This window comes from Bemisia tabaci, chromosome 1, assembly GCF_918797505.1.
Source record: "Bemisia tabaci chromosome 1, PGI_BMITA_v3".
Lineage (NCBI taxonomy): Eukaryota > Metazoa > Arthropoda > Insecta > Hemiptera > Aleyrodidae > Bemisia > Bemisia tabaci.
The window spans coordinates 68,964,762-68,982,839 of NC_092793.1; the positions used below are offsets into that span (position 1 = coordinate 68,964,762).

At 38.8% G+C, this 18,078-nt stretch overlaps 2 protein-coding genes across 6 annotated transcripts in view; both read right to left on the bottom strand.

The window, feature by feature from the left end:
• Nucleotides 1-9,296, bottom strand: part of cyst (rho guanine nucleotide exchange factor 18 cysts) — a 139,001-nt gene extending 129,705 nt beyond the window's left edge. For 3 of the 5 annotated variants that reach the window (XM_019043258.2, XM_019043262.2, XM_019043257.2), the window contains exon 1: nucleotides 9,054-9,296. The gene's annotated coding sequence lies outside the window, so the exon portion shown is untranslated. The remainder of the gene's footprint in view (nucleotides 1-9,053) is intronic. The other 2 variants (XM_019043261.2, XM_019043260.2) reach the window with 1 other exon arrangement.
• A 1,055-nt stretch (nucleotides 9,297-10,351) lies between these two features.
• Rpt5 (26S proteasome regulatory subunit Rpt5) lies at nucleotides 10,352-17,648 on the bottom strand. Its single transcript, XM_019043299.2, has 8 exons — nucleotides 17,503-17,648; nucleotides 16,246-16,449; nucleotides 15,470-15,574; nucleotides 14,744-14,944; nucleotides 13,943-14,045; nucleotides 13,119-13,405; nucleotides 12,279-12,506; nucleotides 10,352-10,545 (listed from the first exon to the last, which is right to left on the bottom strand). Exons 1-8 carry the CDS (start codon nucleotides 17,551-17,553, stop codon nucleotides 10,435-10,437), a joined length of 1,290 nt encoding a protein of 429 aa, XP_018898844.1. The 5' UTR covers nucleotides 17,554-17,648; the 3' UTR covers nucleotides 10,352-10,434.
• Nucleotides 17,649-18,078: the final 430 nt, after the last annotated feature.

The window sequence follows — 18,078 nt, forward strand, 5'->3', positions numbered from 1 at the left end:
GTTCAAGGACTTTAAGGTACTTTTCCGACTTTCCACCCGAATGAAGCCCTTCCAAGAACCTTAAAGGCGAGAAAATGCAAGGCCGTGAGAATCGAACATCAAACCTCTCCCGTTTACACTATTTTTAGATGATCAGAGCGCGGTCTCTTAAATGCACTATTTTCAGCAGAAAGAAACCAGGCTACATCAGCTATTGCCAAATTTAACTGGGAAATTTAATATTTCACAAGAGAACGTTTGTACGAATTCCGGTGAAAATTTTAAAACATTTTCTTCGTACTATGCAGAAAATTCACTGTAATTTCCACAAATATCTGCACAACCGTTTTCATGTAGAAAATTGGATTGCCCGATCGAATTTGGCAATAGCTGACGTGGCTTGGTTACTTTCTGCTTGACGCGGTCTAAAAACTTCGCCTCCGGGCGTTCCCTCCGTCTTTCAAACGGTCACGATTTTAACTCGTCAAAAGGGCGTAAACACACTTGGAGATAATCCCTGCGGTCCATACAACTCGGGATGGAGTTCCGCTCTTCGGCCAGCGAGGCGACGACATCAACGCCCCATCACCCGAATGTGATTCCTCGGGGACGATGAAGGTCCAACGTCACATCGCGACGGCAGTTCCGTTCCGCGGATCGGCCATCGACGTTCCCCTCGCCTCCTCATGGCTCGATCATCGGCGGACAGTGGACCGAGTCCAGGGTGTCTACTATAACAGGCAAGCCAAAAATCAGTATTTTTACGGTACTTTTTCCGTACATTCCCAAGAAATTCAGTACCTTCTGAACAGAAAAATTCGGAACTTTTTCAGTACCTCCGATTGACGAAATTCGATAAGTTTCAAAAATTTGAATTTCTCGCTCAAAATGCGACGAAAAGTACAAAAAATGGAAAAATTCCAGGCCATCTTACAGAGTTTCCGCACTTTTTCAGTACTTCCGAAACAATCTTAAAAAATCAGAACTATTTCCGGACTTTCCGGAAATTCCGGACTCGTTAACACCCTGGAGTCAGTGGAAGAGCTCAAACATTAATTTTTGGCTAAAACTGCCAGGGTGTCTACCAGTTATAAAAAACCAAAATTGGGGACTTTCAGGGGCTTTTTGGGGTGTATTTTCAAGAAAATCGGGGACTTTTTTGCCCGAAATATTAAGAGAAAGGGAGCTAGTTAGAGCGTAAAAAGGCTTATTTTATGCGACTAATTTTACAAGTCATGTTGAACCGATGAAAACATACGAATTGCAAGCAACACTTCAGAATTTTTACTTCTGGTCATACCGCCGCAGCTGGCAGGAAAATTTGAAAATTTCGGTGTTTAGGACGATTTTTGTCATTTTTCGGGGACCTGCACAAGAAACTTGGGAATATCGAGGACACCCTTCAAAAATCAGGGATAATCGGGGACATTGGGGACTTGTGGGGACCGGTAGACACCCTGACTACTTTAGATGTTTATTTCGTCAAATTTTAAATTTTAAGAAGTGCTTCTAGGAGAAAATTTCACGGAAAACCAATGAAACCACTTTCGGAACCTCAAAGTTTTCTATAAACGGAGTTAGAAGCATTTAAAGTTGGACAATTTTGTCCAACCAATCCTACTGGCTCGATCCACTGTGCTGTGCAGCTTAGATCCATTTTAACTTGAGCCCCGACGAGCGCGCAGTTAAGCGGACAACAGGGTCCATAAGGAGATGAAGTCGTTTCGGAGGAGCGACGTTTCATGACGGGGATCGGTTTTGAAGGGGAGGTGTGCTTCAGCGATTCGGCTATTTGCGCAGCATCTCATTATTTAAAGGGTCGTCTAGGGCTACGTTTCCACAAGCAGCGCGCGACGTGACGTCATGCCCGCGCAGCAGAGCCGCGCGACTGGACTATAGGGATTCTTATTAGAGCGCCTACATCGTAGTTTCCCTCTCGAAGGAACGTAAATCCATTTCAATGTTGCCAGATTTCCCCTCGTAAATTGCATGTACTGACCAGGAAAATTTTGGGCATTGGTAACTGAAAATTTCACTGATTTTTACTAGGATTTCGTGCGAAAATCAAGGAAATTTTTGATAAAAATTGCATTGGTACAACTTTCTTAAATGAATTAATTGTTTGAGTCAACTTGGCAACCTTGGAATGGAAATACGTTTCTTCTTGCGGGAGACGACGACATGGGGCAGGGTGTCTACTAAAACAGGCTGGCCAAAAATTAGCACTTTTACGGTACATTCCCGAGAAATTCAGTACCTCCTCGACAGAAAAATTCAGTACTTTTTCAGTACCTCCAATTGAAGCAATTCGGCAAATTTCAAAAATTAGAATTTCCCGCTCAACTTACGACAAACATGACAACAAAATGATAAAATTCCGGACCTTCTTGCGGAATTCGGCATTTTTTCAGTACTTCCGGACCGCCCTTAGAAAATCAGTATTATGTCCGTACTTTCCGGAAATTCCGGACTTGTAGAAATCCTGAAAATGCATCCCTAACGCTCACTGGGAACTTGGGAAGGTGCGTTTCCACGCGCAGCAAGTTTGATCGTCCGTCCCTAAAATGCAACCTCAGAGGCGCAAGTAGCTACATATTTCTTCTTGAACGAAGTAAGAAGTTATTTCATCCGAGGAGGATAGCTAAGCTTACACGTCCTTTCTATTGAGAGCGGCTCAATTTCGACTCGTCACCCACGCGGCTTCCGGGTAAACTATCAATCTCTCCTCTCTCGAAGCTTTGAGGCGTCGCGTCGAGTCCTGAGCTTGTTCGAGACCGAATTGAGAGCTTCGCCGTAAAATTGCGACATGCATCATTTCTCGCCGTGAATCGGACGTTCGTACACGCGCTCCTCCAAACACTCGCTCCTCTGACGAAAGGGCCTATCTCAATTTCGACAAGAGCCCTGGTTTACGTATAGATCCATGCTCTCTGGGGCTCATGCAGAAATCCAGATGCGTCCTTACGTCAGAGGAGCGACGAAATGTCGACGCTTCGTGTTGCCGATTTTTGCGGGGATCGAGGTCTTACAACGCAAGGTTACCTGATTGTGCGATAAAACGTGGATATTTCACATGGGTTTAGATGGAGAGAAGTGCTGAATTTATAGCACTATTTGACAACAATGTCAGTTGAACAATTTTCATTTGATCCGTTCTTATTTTAGCCAGATCGGCAGAATTTAGAGAAATTAAAATCCGGAAACTGATTGCGAGACGTAGCTGAGTGAATATACGTTCCCAAAGTGTCTGTTAAATGCACGTCTCTGTAATGACGATTCTTAAAAGTTGGCAACACTGTTTTTCCTCCATTTAAATGTGTGTAAAACAATCGATTCTTCGTGAGGTAGCTTGCAAGCGCCTAAAATCGATATTTTTAATGGATTTAAAGGGAGTAAACACAGTGTTGCCAACTTGGAGAGTCACTACTGCGTACTGCACCATAATTTCCTTAGTTTACAAGGTTTTCTAGAGCCTGTGTCCCACGATCAAATGAATTCATCAAATGCAAGATGACGGGTTCATCAACATTTGACGGCCCGCTAACTTTTGATAGCAGACGACTAATCTGTGTAGCAGACTTGCGCGAAAACCAGTCGCCATCTTGCATTTGATGACTATTTGATGAGTTCATTTCATCGTGGGATAAGGGCTTGGACCGGAAACCCTGCAAAATAAAATGCTTCAAAGCGATTTAGTTTTCCGGGTTTGTTTGGACGTTCGTATTTCTGTATCGACCTCCAAAATCCGAGCTTTCTCAGTGTACCTATCCAGGAATTCCATGCGTTCGCCCTGGAAATTCCATCGCACGAGTTTTCAATTTAACAACTCTGTAGTAGCGACTGAGACATCCATCTCGATTGTTCGCACTAGATACGTTATTTACATTCGAAACTTCCGCTTTGAGCGTGCGGAAATGGATGTGTTAAGCTAAGGTTCCACAGACAACGCGCGACCAAGTGCGATGATTTTAAAGACATAGCGACAGACTTAGAGGGCCAGATACAGAATTTAATTTTGTTCTGGTGAAAATTCATGAATTTTCTAAGCAAAATGAAAATTCATTTTTCATCTGTAGGCTCTGCGGCGCGACCAGAGATGGAAAGTGAAACTTCATAAGGCTCGAATAAATTTCACAAATGTTGAAATGTATTATTGATTGAACCTTTGAAGGTCTGAAAGCGTTTCAGATGGTCTTTCTGTTGATGCTGCGGTGTTATGCTACTCTACTGAAGGTGCCAGACACAAAGAGGGGGCAAAAAAGGGAGTTTAGAGAGAAAAACCCTAACCTAACTTCTAAGCTAAACGAAAACATTTGCAACGCGCGAATTTTTTAGGCTTGGGTAAAAAATTTCAAAATTTAGAATCACTGTTTCTAGGCGTTTCTTAGCCTCCTGTATGTATCCCCGGAAGTTCCAATATATTCCATGAAATTTCACGCGTGAAATTCATTCGAATAAACATGACATTTTCCATCTCTGGGCGCGACTGGCTCTTTTCGTGTCGCGCGCTTTCCGTGTAAGCGTGGCTTCAGTGTTTTGGGTAGGGCGTGAAAGGCGGCGTAAGATGCAAATGATACCGTATCAAGCTTGGATGCGGGAGTGGGTCTTCATTAATTAGGTCAAGAAAACAGAACAAAGAGATCCGTCGAGTTACGCTCTGTAGCTTCTGTTTCAATTCATCGAGAATTTAATTCGCCGTCGAAAGTTTCCACTTTCCCGGGCGGAAGTTCAGGGGAACGCGGAGCTGGCGTTTCAGCAAAAACTTGCGAGGGACAGGCGTTCCCAGCTTAGAGACTTCGTGACGAGTCTTCAGATTGTTTGATTTTCGTTTCGAAATGGAAACTATATAGAGAACTGAAAAGGAGGATCACTATCAGTTACTTCAGCAAACAATCGAATCCATTCGTGCAAGAATAACTAATGTCTTTTTTCATGTTTAGAGAATTTAGGGGCTTGGAGGACAAGGCGCGTAAGTGCAGTTTTTGCAATTTCCAGAAATACGTGTTTTGTTTGAAGTTCCGAAACAAATGAACCCTTATAGTGGAAAGAAAGTTCAAACTGACTTTTTGATGCTTAGAAATTGGAATTTGGGAAGCGAATTTTTCACAGAATATGCATCAAGACTAGTTTTACTTGACGATTTTTTCAAAAACTGCAATTATGCATGCGCCGTGTCCTTCAAGCCCCTCAATTTAAGGCCTCTAAAGGTTTAAAGATTTGGGTTTTGACGTTCGATGGCAGATTTAGAAGGTTTGTAGGATACCTAACTTTGAAGCAATATTTAATCACGCGATTAAAGAACTGTTACAGTTTTTTGCATTCTTCACTAATTCCCTCGCATGAAAGTGCGTGTTTCAATATTTTCTTCGCGTAAGAGAGCGCGTTACAGAGTTCCCTTGGCGAATAGTCATTTCCTTAGCTGGTTTGCCCTCTGCCTTCATAATTTTCCTTCATCCCAGAAGCCTCCGCATTTACTCTGTGATCGGTACTTAATGAAGAAACAAAGTTGAAAATTTCCCGAAATTTTTGTCCCAATATTTTTTAAAACATTTCGGTGGTAAGTTCCCTTATAATCAAGACTCATTTGACCAATAATTCTATGCTTGATTTTAGAATCAACTTTCCGAAACAGAGTTCTCACTGACAAACCGTCAAAGAATACGCGGCTGGTGCCATTTTCTAAATGCTATGATGTTGGTTTACCAGCGGCAGCGCAGCGGTGGTACAGAACCGTGGGCATGGCCACACCTCGAAATAGTTAGGGGAGAAGGATCAACCTCTCCAAAGGTGTGTCCTTTGCGTGACACGGTGGGTGAATGAAAAGGTCCTAGCCTTTTTCGAAATTCTTGATGCCATGCATATGTTACACCCCGTTGGTAACATTGCCCGGTCCGGAAACTGGGAGACTTTTTTGTGCCGTTCGTGGACAGGTCACTCCTGTTGCCCGAGAGCTGGCTTATGTCTTCGCGCATTCCGCGAACTGGCCTATGTTCTTGCCCATTCGCGAAATGGCCGATGTTCTTGCCCATTCCGCGGACTGGCCAATCAAAGGTCTGAAAATTACGCCGACGGCTACTATCGTTACTTTTAAACGCAACCCATCCCATTCGCTAATCGAAAAATGTCCTCCACTAACTGACTTCATGTCGAATTGTGCGCGAGATTTTGAGCAAAACTTAAAAATATCAGAACGATTCATAGGTTGTGTAAAACAAATTTACAACTCGTTTTTTTATAAAAATTTTCTCGAAAGTTTTTTTTAGATAGAACGAGAGTTTAAAACTTTGCTTAGATTTTCAGTATCTTGGATGTGCGTGTTGCATATTTAAAAATTGGAGGCGTTTCCGAGTCCCGTGGAACCCGAATAGTTCAGTGGACCCCGTGGAACACGAATAGTTGCATCAATGCAACTATTCGTGTTCCACGGATGTGCGTGTTGCGTGTTCAAAATTGAAGGCACTTTCGCTTTTCACGCTTCTTCAAAGATTCACAGAACACGTCAGTTGTAGCACTCTAATAGCAGAGTACCAATAAAGTTAGAGTATTACTAGTTAGTGACACGAGAGCATGAGACTAGAGTATCTAAGGCCAATAACCGAATCGGTGAAGCGGTCATTTTTAAGAAGATTTAAGCGCCAGACATGATAACACAAGAAAATCATTGGAAACTCTAGTAAACAACCCGTTTTAAATCGTAGATTAATTAATAATGTGATTAAATAATTCATTGCTTCCATTTTTTAGAGCTCGGGTCTATTACAACGTGTTTTGCTGTTCTTCTCCTTATAATTTCTGGTACCAAAGTCCTCTTCAGAATTACCGAACAAAATTAGTGATTATCTTCACCTACTTAATTCACAGACTGGGCAAAAACATAGGCAAGTTCTCTCAGATTGAGCGATGAGACAAACCTTCGCAAAACTACGTAAATTATCTCCATAAAAACTGGCAAGAAAAAAATTGAATCAACACTTTTGGCTCCCTAGAATCAGTTTATACCAATTGAAAATTAATTCCTCGGAAAGGCCAGGGGTACAAGGGGGACGGGATGAGAGATCGATCCGGTCATGCAAAAATAAGGAGGTAGCACTACTTGAATGAAATTATTGGGTGAACACATTATTCTTTCAGAGGGAAACTGCTAGCGCATTGCTTTGAGCAAAGAAAACCATGAACTGTGGGTTTTATGCAAAGGAAATAGTGAAGCCAGCGGTCTTATGTGGACAGCAATCTGGAGGCTGCTTTAAAAAATGTGAAGGAAAAAATTTTCTGCGCCCCTGGAACAGGCCACAGTCAGTCACTTGAACTAGAGCTCGCTCATGGTATATTCAGACAAATGTCATGTTGTTGTTTAGATCACCCCTCATCAGAGGTGCCATCTGACTGCATGCATTAACCTATTGAGGGGTGCTAATTCAGAGCTAATCAGCATAGAGAAAATACAGAAGGTGGTGGCAAGCGGAGAAATGTACTTTTCTACATCACAGCTAAAAATGAAGCCGCCCTTCTGAATTGGTCAATAGTATCGCAGGAAAACTGGGACCTTTTTGAAAAATAAAGGGAGCGGGAAAGGTTGTGAGTTTCCCACTTATTTTGGCTCGGAAGACTTATAATTATTGACTTTTTATGTTTCAACATGTTTTTTTACCCATGTTTGACTGTAAGTAACTGAAAATAATTTTTGAAGTTAAAAATTTATATTTCATATACTTAATAACAACTTTTATCTCGACTCGTCCCGTTTGGAAAATATAAACATGTTAAATTACTTTCTGTACGTCAAAAAAGCAGAAATTGGAGGGTCATGGTTACTGAAGTTCAAATTTATGACTTTCAATGTTAGATTCAGTGGTGATGTAGGCCTTTACACAGGTTTCGTACTAAAATGTACTTTATTTTGAACACGCTGCCAGTCCGTGTAATTTTCTACTTTACAGCCAATATTCAAGATGGCTGCCTTGCACCTTCTTTATTTTCTCTATGCCTAATCAGAGGTTAACGTTTGTCTCCAAATACGGTGCGCGAGCTCTACTTCAGCAGAACTTGGGAAGTTTGGTTCGTTGACGAAGCAATGCAGGTTTCGATAGATGGAGCAGATTTAGAATGAGAAATATGTAGGAATACAAATGCACCATGAAATTCCAAATTACTTATATGTGTTGATTATCCGTAAGGAAAAGAAACTTGATTTGCTAGAATAAGGTAAGTCCTCGTGCTAGGAATAGTACTTAATTTAAAGTATTAATGGGGGTGTGAACAAGGGTTTGACATCCTCGAGATGAGATTTTTCCATGTGTACTTCCTACAGCTCATAAATGGTATACTTGGACAGAAGTTTATCCCAGCTTGAAACAATTCTTGTCAAGCAGTCCCTGATAGTGTACGCGTTGACCTGCTGAGTAATGCTGACTTCAGGGTATTCAGCAATCAACTTTCATCTAAACATGAGCTGCACAAACTCTAGATAGGAGCTGATGTCTGAAATAGTAGTTGGTGCTTACCGAATGAATTACTGAATGACTTGGAGGCAGATGAGTAAGACAGAGGGGCTTCTCTCTCCTGAGGTTTGAATGACTGAGGCAAGAAAGGCTCACAATGGTTAAGGATTCGAGGAATAGCTAATTTAAAATATCTAAGTATCTAAATTCACGTCACTGGAAGGCAGGCACCAGTTTGTTATGAAGCGAAAGAATCATCAAATCGTCGTTAGGCTTTGCTGGAAATTGTTATAAATTCACATGCAGTGGAAGCCCCCATAATTTAATGAATACAGCGGTCAGAAATCGAACTTTTCATCAGAAATAACATGAGTTATCCAGTCAAGATAGGAGCATATTAAAATACTTAAAGAATTTGAAACATTGATGTTTACAAACAACATTCAGTCGATGATGGGTGACAAAAGACATAGACTTTAGCAATGCAGCGAAAGCCTGCTGATGAAAGTTGCTTGGAGCATACAAGTTTGGACAACAGGTAGCAATGCAAAAATATAATCAGCGATTAAGATTGAAAACAATGCAACTAATAATAAAATAAAAATAAAATGTGGTGGAAAAGAAAAACTGAAATACCTTCGAGCAGGCAGGTTATGGTAAAACACTAAAACAACAAACACTCACACGAAAGAAAGATAAATTAAAACTGGTAAAAAGCAAATGGGGTAAACTGAAAACTAGAAATTTCATGCAATAATACGGCAGCAAAACAAGTCATAGTAATTATCCACTGAGGTCAATAATCGCCATTTAAAAATTCTAGGGATGTCTAGGCGATCAGAAGACCACAACTACAGTTCAACGTAAATTACTTTCTCAGGAAATGGTGAAGAGCGCAGCACCATTCAACAAATAGCTGAAGTTGGAACTGCTTACGTAAGAGCGCAGCACTGCACTGGGCTAAGAGAATTGAATTAAAAATTTTCCCGCGCATTCATTTCTTTGAATGGTAGAATCAGCAATATTTTCTGATTTGCCTCAATGCTTTGTTGGAGACACAAATTCATTCTGAAAGATCCATGACAAAACGCACGCCAGCTGCAATGACAGTCAAATGCTTCAGGATACAAGGAAGCCACTTGACATGAGCAGTGGCATGAATCGCCTTACTTGGATACGATAACTAACTATTATCTCAGGCTCATTTTAGAAACAATCATATGTGCCAGTAAATTTCCCGTACAGATAGGTGCTTTTAGGGATGGGTCAAAAGAGTAGCTTTTGATAACAAGAGAAGGTCCATTTGAAACTTATTTTTAGTAGATCATAATAATATCTGATGTGGGAAATATTTGTAAGAGGAAAACTGGAGTGGAAAAATTGTACATTTTGTGGAACATGTATTGAATAGTGCTTTGAATTACTGATTTAGTGGGACAAAAGATTTCTCATGTACCAAATTAACAATACGAGTTGATCAAACATGATGTGATTAAAGACTTCTAGAATAATCTTGAGAATACAAAATTTGAGAGAAACCTTGATGCTATTCCTTTCTCTTTATATTTGTTTTAAATTACACTTGGAAAACATAAGCTGAAGCTTTTCGGGACTGCTATCATCAGGGCTGTTACAAGCAAGGGACAACACATGAAAATATATTCCTTTATGTTTATGTAAAGTGCATTGTTTCGGAAAGCTCTGATGATGGGATTTGAAGTCCTGAGAAGCTTCTGCTCATGTTTTCCAACTGTAATGTAAAATATAAGGAGAGAAAAAATGGTTTGTCTCAAATTCATTGTGTAATCTTTGATTGGGCTAAAAGTTAGCCCCCTACCCCAAAAAAAACCTATTTTAACAGGAATGTCATCTGATAAACAGAGAACAAGATGTAAGTGCTAAGAAAAAATGAGAAAAAAAAACCAACCAAAATGTTTGTTGTTGTTTTGTATTTATAATTTAAAAAACAAATTAGAAAATTGGGCAAGTATTTACAAAAAAAATATGGATATTAAATTTAAGCATAGTAGTTAAGGCTAGTTTTCTTCTTGGCTTGAACTTCAATGATGGCTTCCATAAAATCTTCATGTGTTACAGTGGAAGCACCTCTACGCAGAGCAATCATACCCTGAAACAAACATCATTCAAAATTATTGAACAGTCTTCTTGGACATAGAAATGAACATAATTAGAAAATCACAAAACTCAACTGTCGTGTTTCAAAATTGTTACTTCTACTTTCTGACATTTTTTGTAAGAGAACAAGATAATATAATTTTACTAGGGGGCTACGCCCCCTGGCCGCTACGCGGCCCAACCCCCCGAAGGCGCTCCGCGCCATCAATGGGCCGCTTCGCGGCCCTATTTTTACCCTCCTATTAGTATTAGTTTTATTTTTCCCTTAAAAAAATTCGATATGAGGTATACTTAATAGAATGAAATAATTTTTGGTTTTGATGAATGAAGAAAAAAAAATTTTTGAAGTCAAAAGGACGCGTTTTGGAATGACTGCTTGATGAAATATTACAGTAAAACAACGATTTGCTTAAATCGGATGATTATTAAGTATCTCTGGAGGCGGGGATCGAACCCACACCTTAATCAATGTGGACACTTCCGACGTCGTAGACGACTCGGCCACCGCTCGTCTTGAGGTAATCGGCGGAAATCTTGTGTAGATAAGTGTAGAGCTGATGCGCAGGCTACACACCTACTGCGCAATCTCCTCGACCACTGCGCATCCTCCCGCGCATAGCGGTGGCAGTCCCGGAGCACTCTGTAAATTCACTCACTTTAATAACGTGATTTTAAAAAAACCTGGGTCCTTTTTCCAAAATCTGATTAGAGCGGGCTCATCTAGAGCCTATTACCTGTCGATTTACGCAAAAATCATGGAAATCGGCCCAGTAGAATGCTCAAACGAACTATGACAAAACACATAAATTTACATTGTTTATATGGGAGAATTCGCAACTTTACCACGTAATATAAAAAAACCTGGGCCATATTTTCAAAATCTGAAAGGAGTTGGCTTATCTAGAGACAATTGCCCGTCAATAGCCGCAAAAATCATGAAAATCGGCCCGGTAGAACGCTGGAACTAAGCGTCACCAGTTTCGCAAAATTAGGAGGTCTTGGAGCTTATAGTATAGATTGAAATTTTTACAGAATATTCAACATAAAGAAAAAGAACCAAGGAACTTTTCCAAAATGGTGTTGAAAAATTTGATGTTTCGAAAATAGGAGACAGGACGTTTGCAACAACAAAAACAGACACGGACGGTGTAAGTCGACAATCACATAACTCGTTTGCGGTGTTTGAAAATCTCCGCCTCCATGTTATTTTTTTAGAGGAGAACAAACTGACATCATTCCTAGACGTTTTTGGAGAATTTTCTTTGCACAGAGAAGGAAAATCACGGCAGTTTTGAGGAATTGCCTTTGAGTAGTTTTCCGTTTAAAAAATAAAGTATGACAGGAAGTCTGCGACGTCGCAAATCGAGTTATGTGATTGCCCACTTACACCGTCGACATGTTTCCTGTACTTTCCAAAGGCAAATACATTATTGTGATTGCCCCTGATACCTCAGCCCTAGACCTTCAAAAGAATATCAATCAAAGGCCGTAGACTACGAATATGATACGCTGTGTAGATTCTTCTTCCCACAATATATGTGTCTTTATGTACTGATGGATACCTGGACTATTGATAGCATTTAACATTGGTCTTATGGGTATCAACACCTAAGATCAACAAACCAGGTACACATACTAAAAATTTATTCCTTAAATATGGGTTGAAAAACCAATTTTTAAGATTAGATGAGATCAGGTTGAGGAGAACCTAAAGACTATACTTACAGCTTCTACACAAACAGCTTTACACTGAGCTCCATTGAAATCATCTGTTGAGCGAGATAGCTCCTCGAAGTTTACATCCGGACTGACATTCATTTTACGAGAGTGAATTTGCATAATACGTGCTCGAGCCTCTTCATTGGGATGAGGAAATTCAATTTTCCTGTCTAGACGTCCACTACGTAATAGAGCAGGATCTAGGATATCGATACGGTTTGTGGCAGCTATCACCTGATCAAGAAACAAGCAATATATGACAGATAATTAGAGACAAGCATCATATAATAGTAGGGATGAGTTACAGCGGTTTAATAAGCAAAATGAGACTTTACACAATAACCACCGCGACATCGCGGCAAATACGCGATGTTTCCGTCAGTTTAGTAAAATTATCATAATTTACACATTAATCACCTCAATATCGCAATATGTACGCAAATTTCCACAGATTTATTAAAGACATTCAGAATCACACGATTTTTACCTCATTATCGCAGAAAATTCGCAAATTTTACTTCGATGCGAGCATAATGTCCATTTACAGTCAGTAATTTGAGATAGGCAAAAAAAGATTTTCCTTCAATTTTGCGTGATATCACATATCTACTACGGCGTTCGAATAGTTGCTCTCTTCATTTCCATCTCTTAAAAGTGAAAAATACACGAATTTCTTCCTGAATAGTACCCGATATTCTGTGCATCAAAGTTTCTTCTTTTGTGGGTCCTCTTTTTGGATGGCTAAGGATCTGTATTAACCGATTTCTAAACTTAAAAAATTTTGAAATATTGATGTTAAGTAAAAAAAAAAAACAAAAAAAAAAAAAAAAAAAAAACCATACTTACTTTGATATCAGCTGTTGAACTAAAACCATCCAACTGGTTAAGGAGTTCAAGCATAGTTCTTTGGACCTCTCTGTCTCCGGCTTTTTCAGAGTCGAATCTCTTCGTTCCAATTGCATCCAACTCATCAATGAAAATAATTGCTGGAGCTTGATCCTTGGCTAGAGCAAAAGCGTCTCTTACCAACTTTGCACCGTCTCCGATAAACATTTGAACCAGCTGAGGACCAGCTAGTTTTAGGTAACAGGATTTGGTCTGGGCAGCACATGCTCTGGCCAGCAAAGTTTTACCTTAGAAAATAAAAACACAGGAAATTGATTAAAGATTATGAAAAGGAAAAAAAAACGAAACGAGACAAAAAACCTGAGTGAGCTCCATTCAAGAAATAACTAAAATTCTTAAATCTAGTGTATCTTTTAATTGGATGTAAGATTTTCACTATGCACAGTACAGAACTAGAACCACCAAATATAGACTCAAATTGCCATGAAAGATCCGAATAAGGTGCCGCAAAATAGGAATTTTTCCAAGGGAAAACAGGAATGGTAGCTAGGAATTCCAGAAAAAAAATCTATTTCTTCTAAATATCCAAGGGAACACAAAACTAACTCAGTAAACGATCTGAATTTGAGTCGTAACTGGGAATGCTCTTGAGATTTTCTTTTCCAGACTGATCGGGTAGATACATTATTCTTGTGATAATCCGAAAATTGATTCACAATAATGGTGATATATTGCTGATTGATTTGTGATGGTTCAAACCAAAGCAAATAAACCAAACCTCACATCCAAATTCTGAGTGATGTAATGATATAAATAAGATTTACCTGTTCCAGGAGGTCCATAGAGTAGGACTCCCTTAGGTGGCTGAATACCCAAGTTCACGAATTTTTCTTTGTGAGTCATTGGTAAAACTACTGCCTCAATCAACTAGAAAAAAGAGCATACATCAGGCGATTAAATATGCAATTTTCAAAATAAAATAAATTTTTAGTTTATTTTTCTTCTTTTCATGCTTTCGCTTTAAATATTTTTTTCATTAGTATTTAAGTTCTTCCTAAACAAAGTTCGAGAGTAAAAAAGAAAAAATTAACACAATATGGACAAAATGAGTTTGCAGTACTTCATCACTAAATTTTATGGGGTGATTAATGATATTTTTATTTTGATAAACATTAAAAACGAGGAAAAAAGAAGAGTTAAGAAAAGCTAAAAATTATTAAACTTTCTGGTGAAGTGCAATGCATACTATAGCTCTAGTATTGGCAGTTAATGAAATCTGTTGGGGTTGAATAGCCATGGCGCAGTCCTCCACTGCAAGTTCACCAACATTGCCTGTTTCTTGACATGAACTACCTTGGTCATCAGGATTGGTATCAATCAATTTTAGCGATGGGATGATACCCAGTTTCTGTTGAGGAGCACGAATTTTAACACAAAAAATACTGCTTCCTTGCATAAAACACAGAAACAGCAAGACTAACTGAAAAGGATATGTTCAAAGATAGAAAGATGTACATTGAGACTTTCTCACTGAGCAACTCTGAGGACAATTAAACATGAGGGCAGCGATAAAGCAATAGAACGCTTTGTTCTGCGACTTGACAATTACTTTCTTCAGACCTTACCTCTTGAATTTGTTTGTCTAATCCACCAATGTCTGAGTACTGTTCTGTCGGCCTTTCATCGACCTCCATTGCTTTTACACGTGCATCATACTCTGCAGGAAGAGTTTCAAGAATCAAATATGAATCTTTATTTACACCGACCAAGTCGCCTGGTTTCAGTTTTTCAGCATCAACCAACCCAATGACCGGGAGGAAATAAGTCTGTTAATATAAATAGAAAGTACAACATATTATAGGACTAGAAAAACAGTGAACACTGATAATTTATCACATAATTAAATTTGCAATTGAATTTGTAATTTATTTTGTATGATGGCCTTTATGCTCTGTGAGTCATCTTGGTAACACTTATAATTTCAGGTGGGGCTTATAATATTATAATTAAGTACCAATAATAAGTATAAGATTAAGGATAATAGGTATAAGAATATTTAAGTAGCAGAATTTGACTTGGGCCATCAACAACGAAAGTAGGCTAATGGTCAAATTCTTGATTTGGCTGTGATAGCAAAACGGTTCATGGAGAAGTAAGTATGTGATTCGCCCCACTTTTTCAGAGTGATGAAGAGGGAAAAAAGTCACTTTTGAAAATTGCCGAGCTACTCAAGATGCCTCTCACATTTACTGCAGCCCTCAGATCAAATAATTGAATGTTTTTGCTCATCTGGTTTTTAAGAGGGCATAAATTATTACTTTTTTCCGTTGATTGTGAGATCAATGTTTTACCTGTCGAGTGGAAGTTTTGATAACAGCACATTTCCCCTTCCTTTGGGCGTCTAAATCTACTACAGCTCCATCTTCTTCTGTATCTTGAGGATCAATGTCTAGCAACTGAAAAATTAGAACAATACTGAGGTGTGGCAAAAACAAGTAAAAAAGAGAACAATAGCGGGAGAAAATTTTTTGACAAGACTAAAATTCAAGAATTTTACTTGAAAAAGATAACAGAGCCTTCGGAGATTTCAGTGCAGGTTAAAATGGGATTGAAACTTAAAATTCTACAGTCTATTCAATATAGGTATTAATCAGCTTAAAGGCAAAGAATTAAAGAGTTCTTCCTTAGCTCTCTTTTGCTTTTTTTCTGATTTAAAAAAAAAAAAAAATCCCTCCTTCAAGAGAAATTTTAGTGAAAAATGGACGAACACGCAGTAGGTTTGCGTGTTGCATAGTTTCTTTTAGTATTGATAAGTTCAATCAAAAGATGATCAAATGGATTTGAGCTTCACAGAAAATTGTGTAATTTTAGAATGACTCCTCACCTGCATAAATGTTTTAGAAAACAATTGAGACTTAACAAGTGATGCATTTGCTAATGGGGATCCTAATATATAGTATGTAAGACACAACGCTTGAAATTAAAAACGTTCCGATTGAAAGTCACAATTGACAAGAAATCGTTCTGTAGATAAACTCAAGTAACCGATACCTAGATATCTTTACAACCATTAAAAATTCAACCCCTTAAAATAAAGATGAATGGTTATTGAGTTGAAGCTCCTTACCTCGATAACATTTGAAACTAAGTACGGCAAAGTTTTGTTGACTTTGATCTTCTCGGTATTCTCCTTTATCTTTTCTGTCTGAGTTTGTAACTCATGCGAGATCCTCATAACTTCACTTTTCATGATTTTTACTTCATTATCCAGCAAGCGTGTTCTAGAAAGAATTTCATCGGTGCTCATTCGAAGCACTTCCTCACCTAACTCCTGTGCACAAAAAGATTTCAACAGTCTTAAACTATTTTTAAATAAATAGGTCTATTTCAACTTATAAAAATGGGACGCATAAGATATAAACATAAAATTTTGACACCTGTGCTCAGTCTTTCTCGGAGAAGATTTAAGTGGTGGAGCCCCTTTTATTCCTTGAGTTATTTTCTATTTTACCACCAAGATGTTCAAATTCTTATTCTAGAATATTTTAAATGATTACAGGGCATACTGAGAGATTGATGAATCTTTAGATACCGACATCATACTGGAATTCTCTGCATTAAATTCTTAGGAAAATCTAAAATTGCCACAGAGCCTGGACTCAAAATTACACATCCCTTGAAAGCTTTGCGTGAGTACATTCATAAGTCAGACCTAAGAGAATAGTGAATACAGTTGAAAGCCTGCGCTAACATCCCCTGACCAATGAGTGGTCTGGGGCGTTGTGGAAAATGCTGAAACCGTTCTCTCAAAATGGTAGTGCTTATGTTTTACTGCGATCAACCATGGTCCAAGAACAGAAACAAGCTCGGAAGAAGGGGAATGGCTGGCTATTAATTCTCTGCCAGTATGGCAATAATGACCAATGAATAACTGCATTATGATTAGTTTTCATTATCATCCTAACTAACTACCGCCCTGCTTGCGTGGACAAAATCATATTTATGCTATGGGAAAAAATGAATCTGATGCTTCCAGAGAATAGTCGATCGTGATGCTCCACTGAACGAACAAAGGCCTGTCGACGGTGTTTGGTGTGGGACAGTTTTGTCTGATTTCGTACGACTATGGTGGCATTCTTTCCATCCCCATGTATCAAGAAAATCTATGTGCTGATCATCCACAGGGGAAGAGGAAATAATTCAATAAAATTAATCAGAGATTGTGATATGTATTCATTATTATCATCAAGGTAAGATAAGGCTGATTTGGAGGTTAGGAAACTAAGACAGAGCCTCACCCTTAAATATTTGAGAAGCAGTGGAGTAAATAATGTATGAAATAGTAATTATAATTAAAACTAGAAATTAAAAAACTGTAGCTTACATCATTTTCCCAATTTACGGCATCCTCGAGCGTTCTGCTTGCTGTAGCCATGATTGCACTTTCCTAAAAAAATGTAAATAATCAAATTCAGCTGATTCACGCCGCTCGCATTCACACAACACAATAGTGCTGCTCCAGACGGTTGAAGGGATAACTAAACTCTGTCGGGAGATTTGAGTGCATTCATAATGCGCCTGAAAATGCAGCAGTGGCAACTGTACTTGCATGCAGCTCTTTGATTACATGACGTACTTTAAAAATCATAATATCGATTTTTGCTCGAATCAGTGAGAAAAAAAAACGTCGTTGTGAGATAAAAGCCACTGTAGTTGTGGAAAAACAAAATACAGAAGACTCCATCTCTGATTTTTGTTTTTTAGGATGATTTTTACATCCTTTCTTCCAAAAAAATTTTTTTTTGTTGATCAGGTTTTGTTTCCATACTGACAAGAGTAAATACTTGCAAGGGAATGTTGACTCTTCTTTCATGGAACTGACATTCTGCTTCTAAATAATGTTTTATCCATAAGTCTTGCTAGACCTAGTCTAGACCTATTGAAAATGCAAATTTCGATC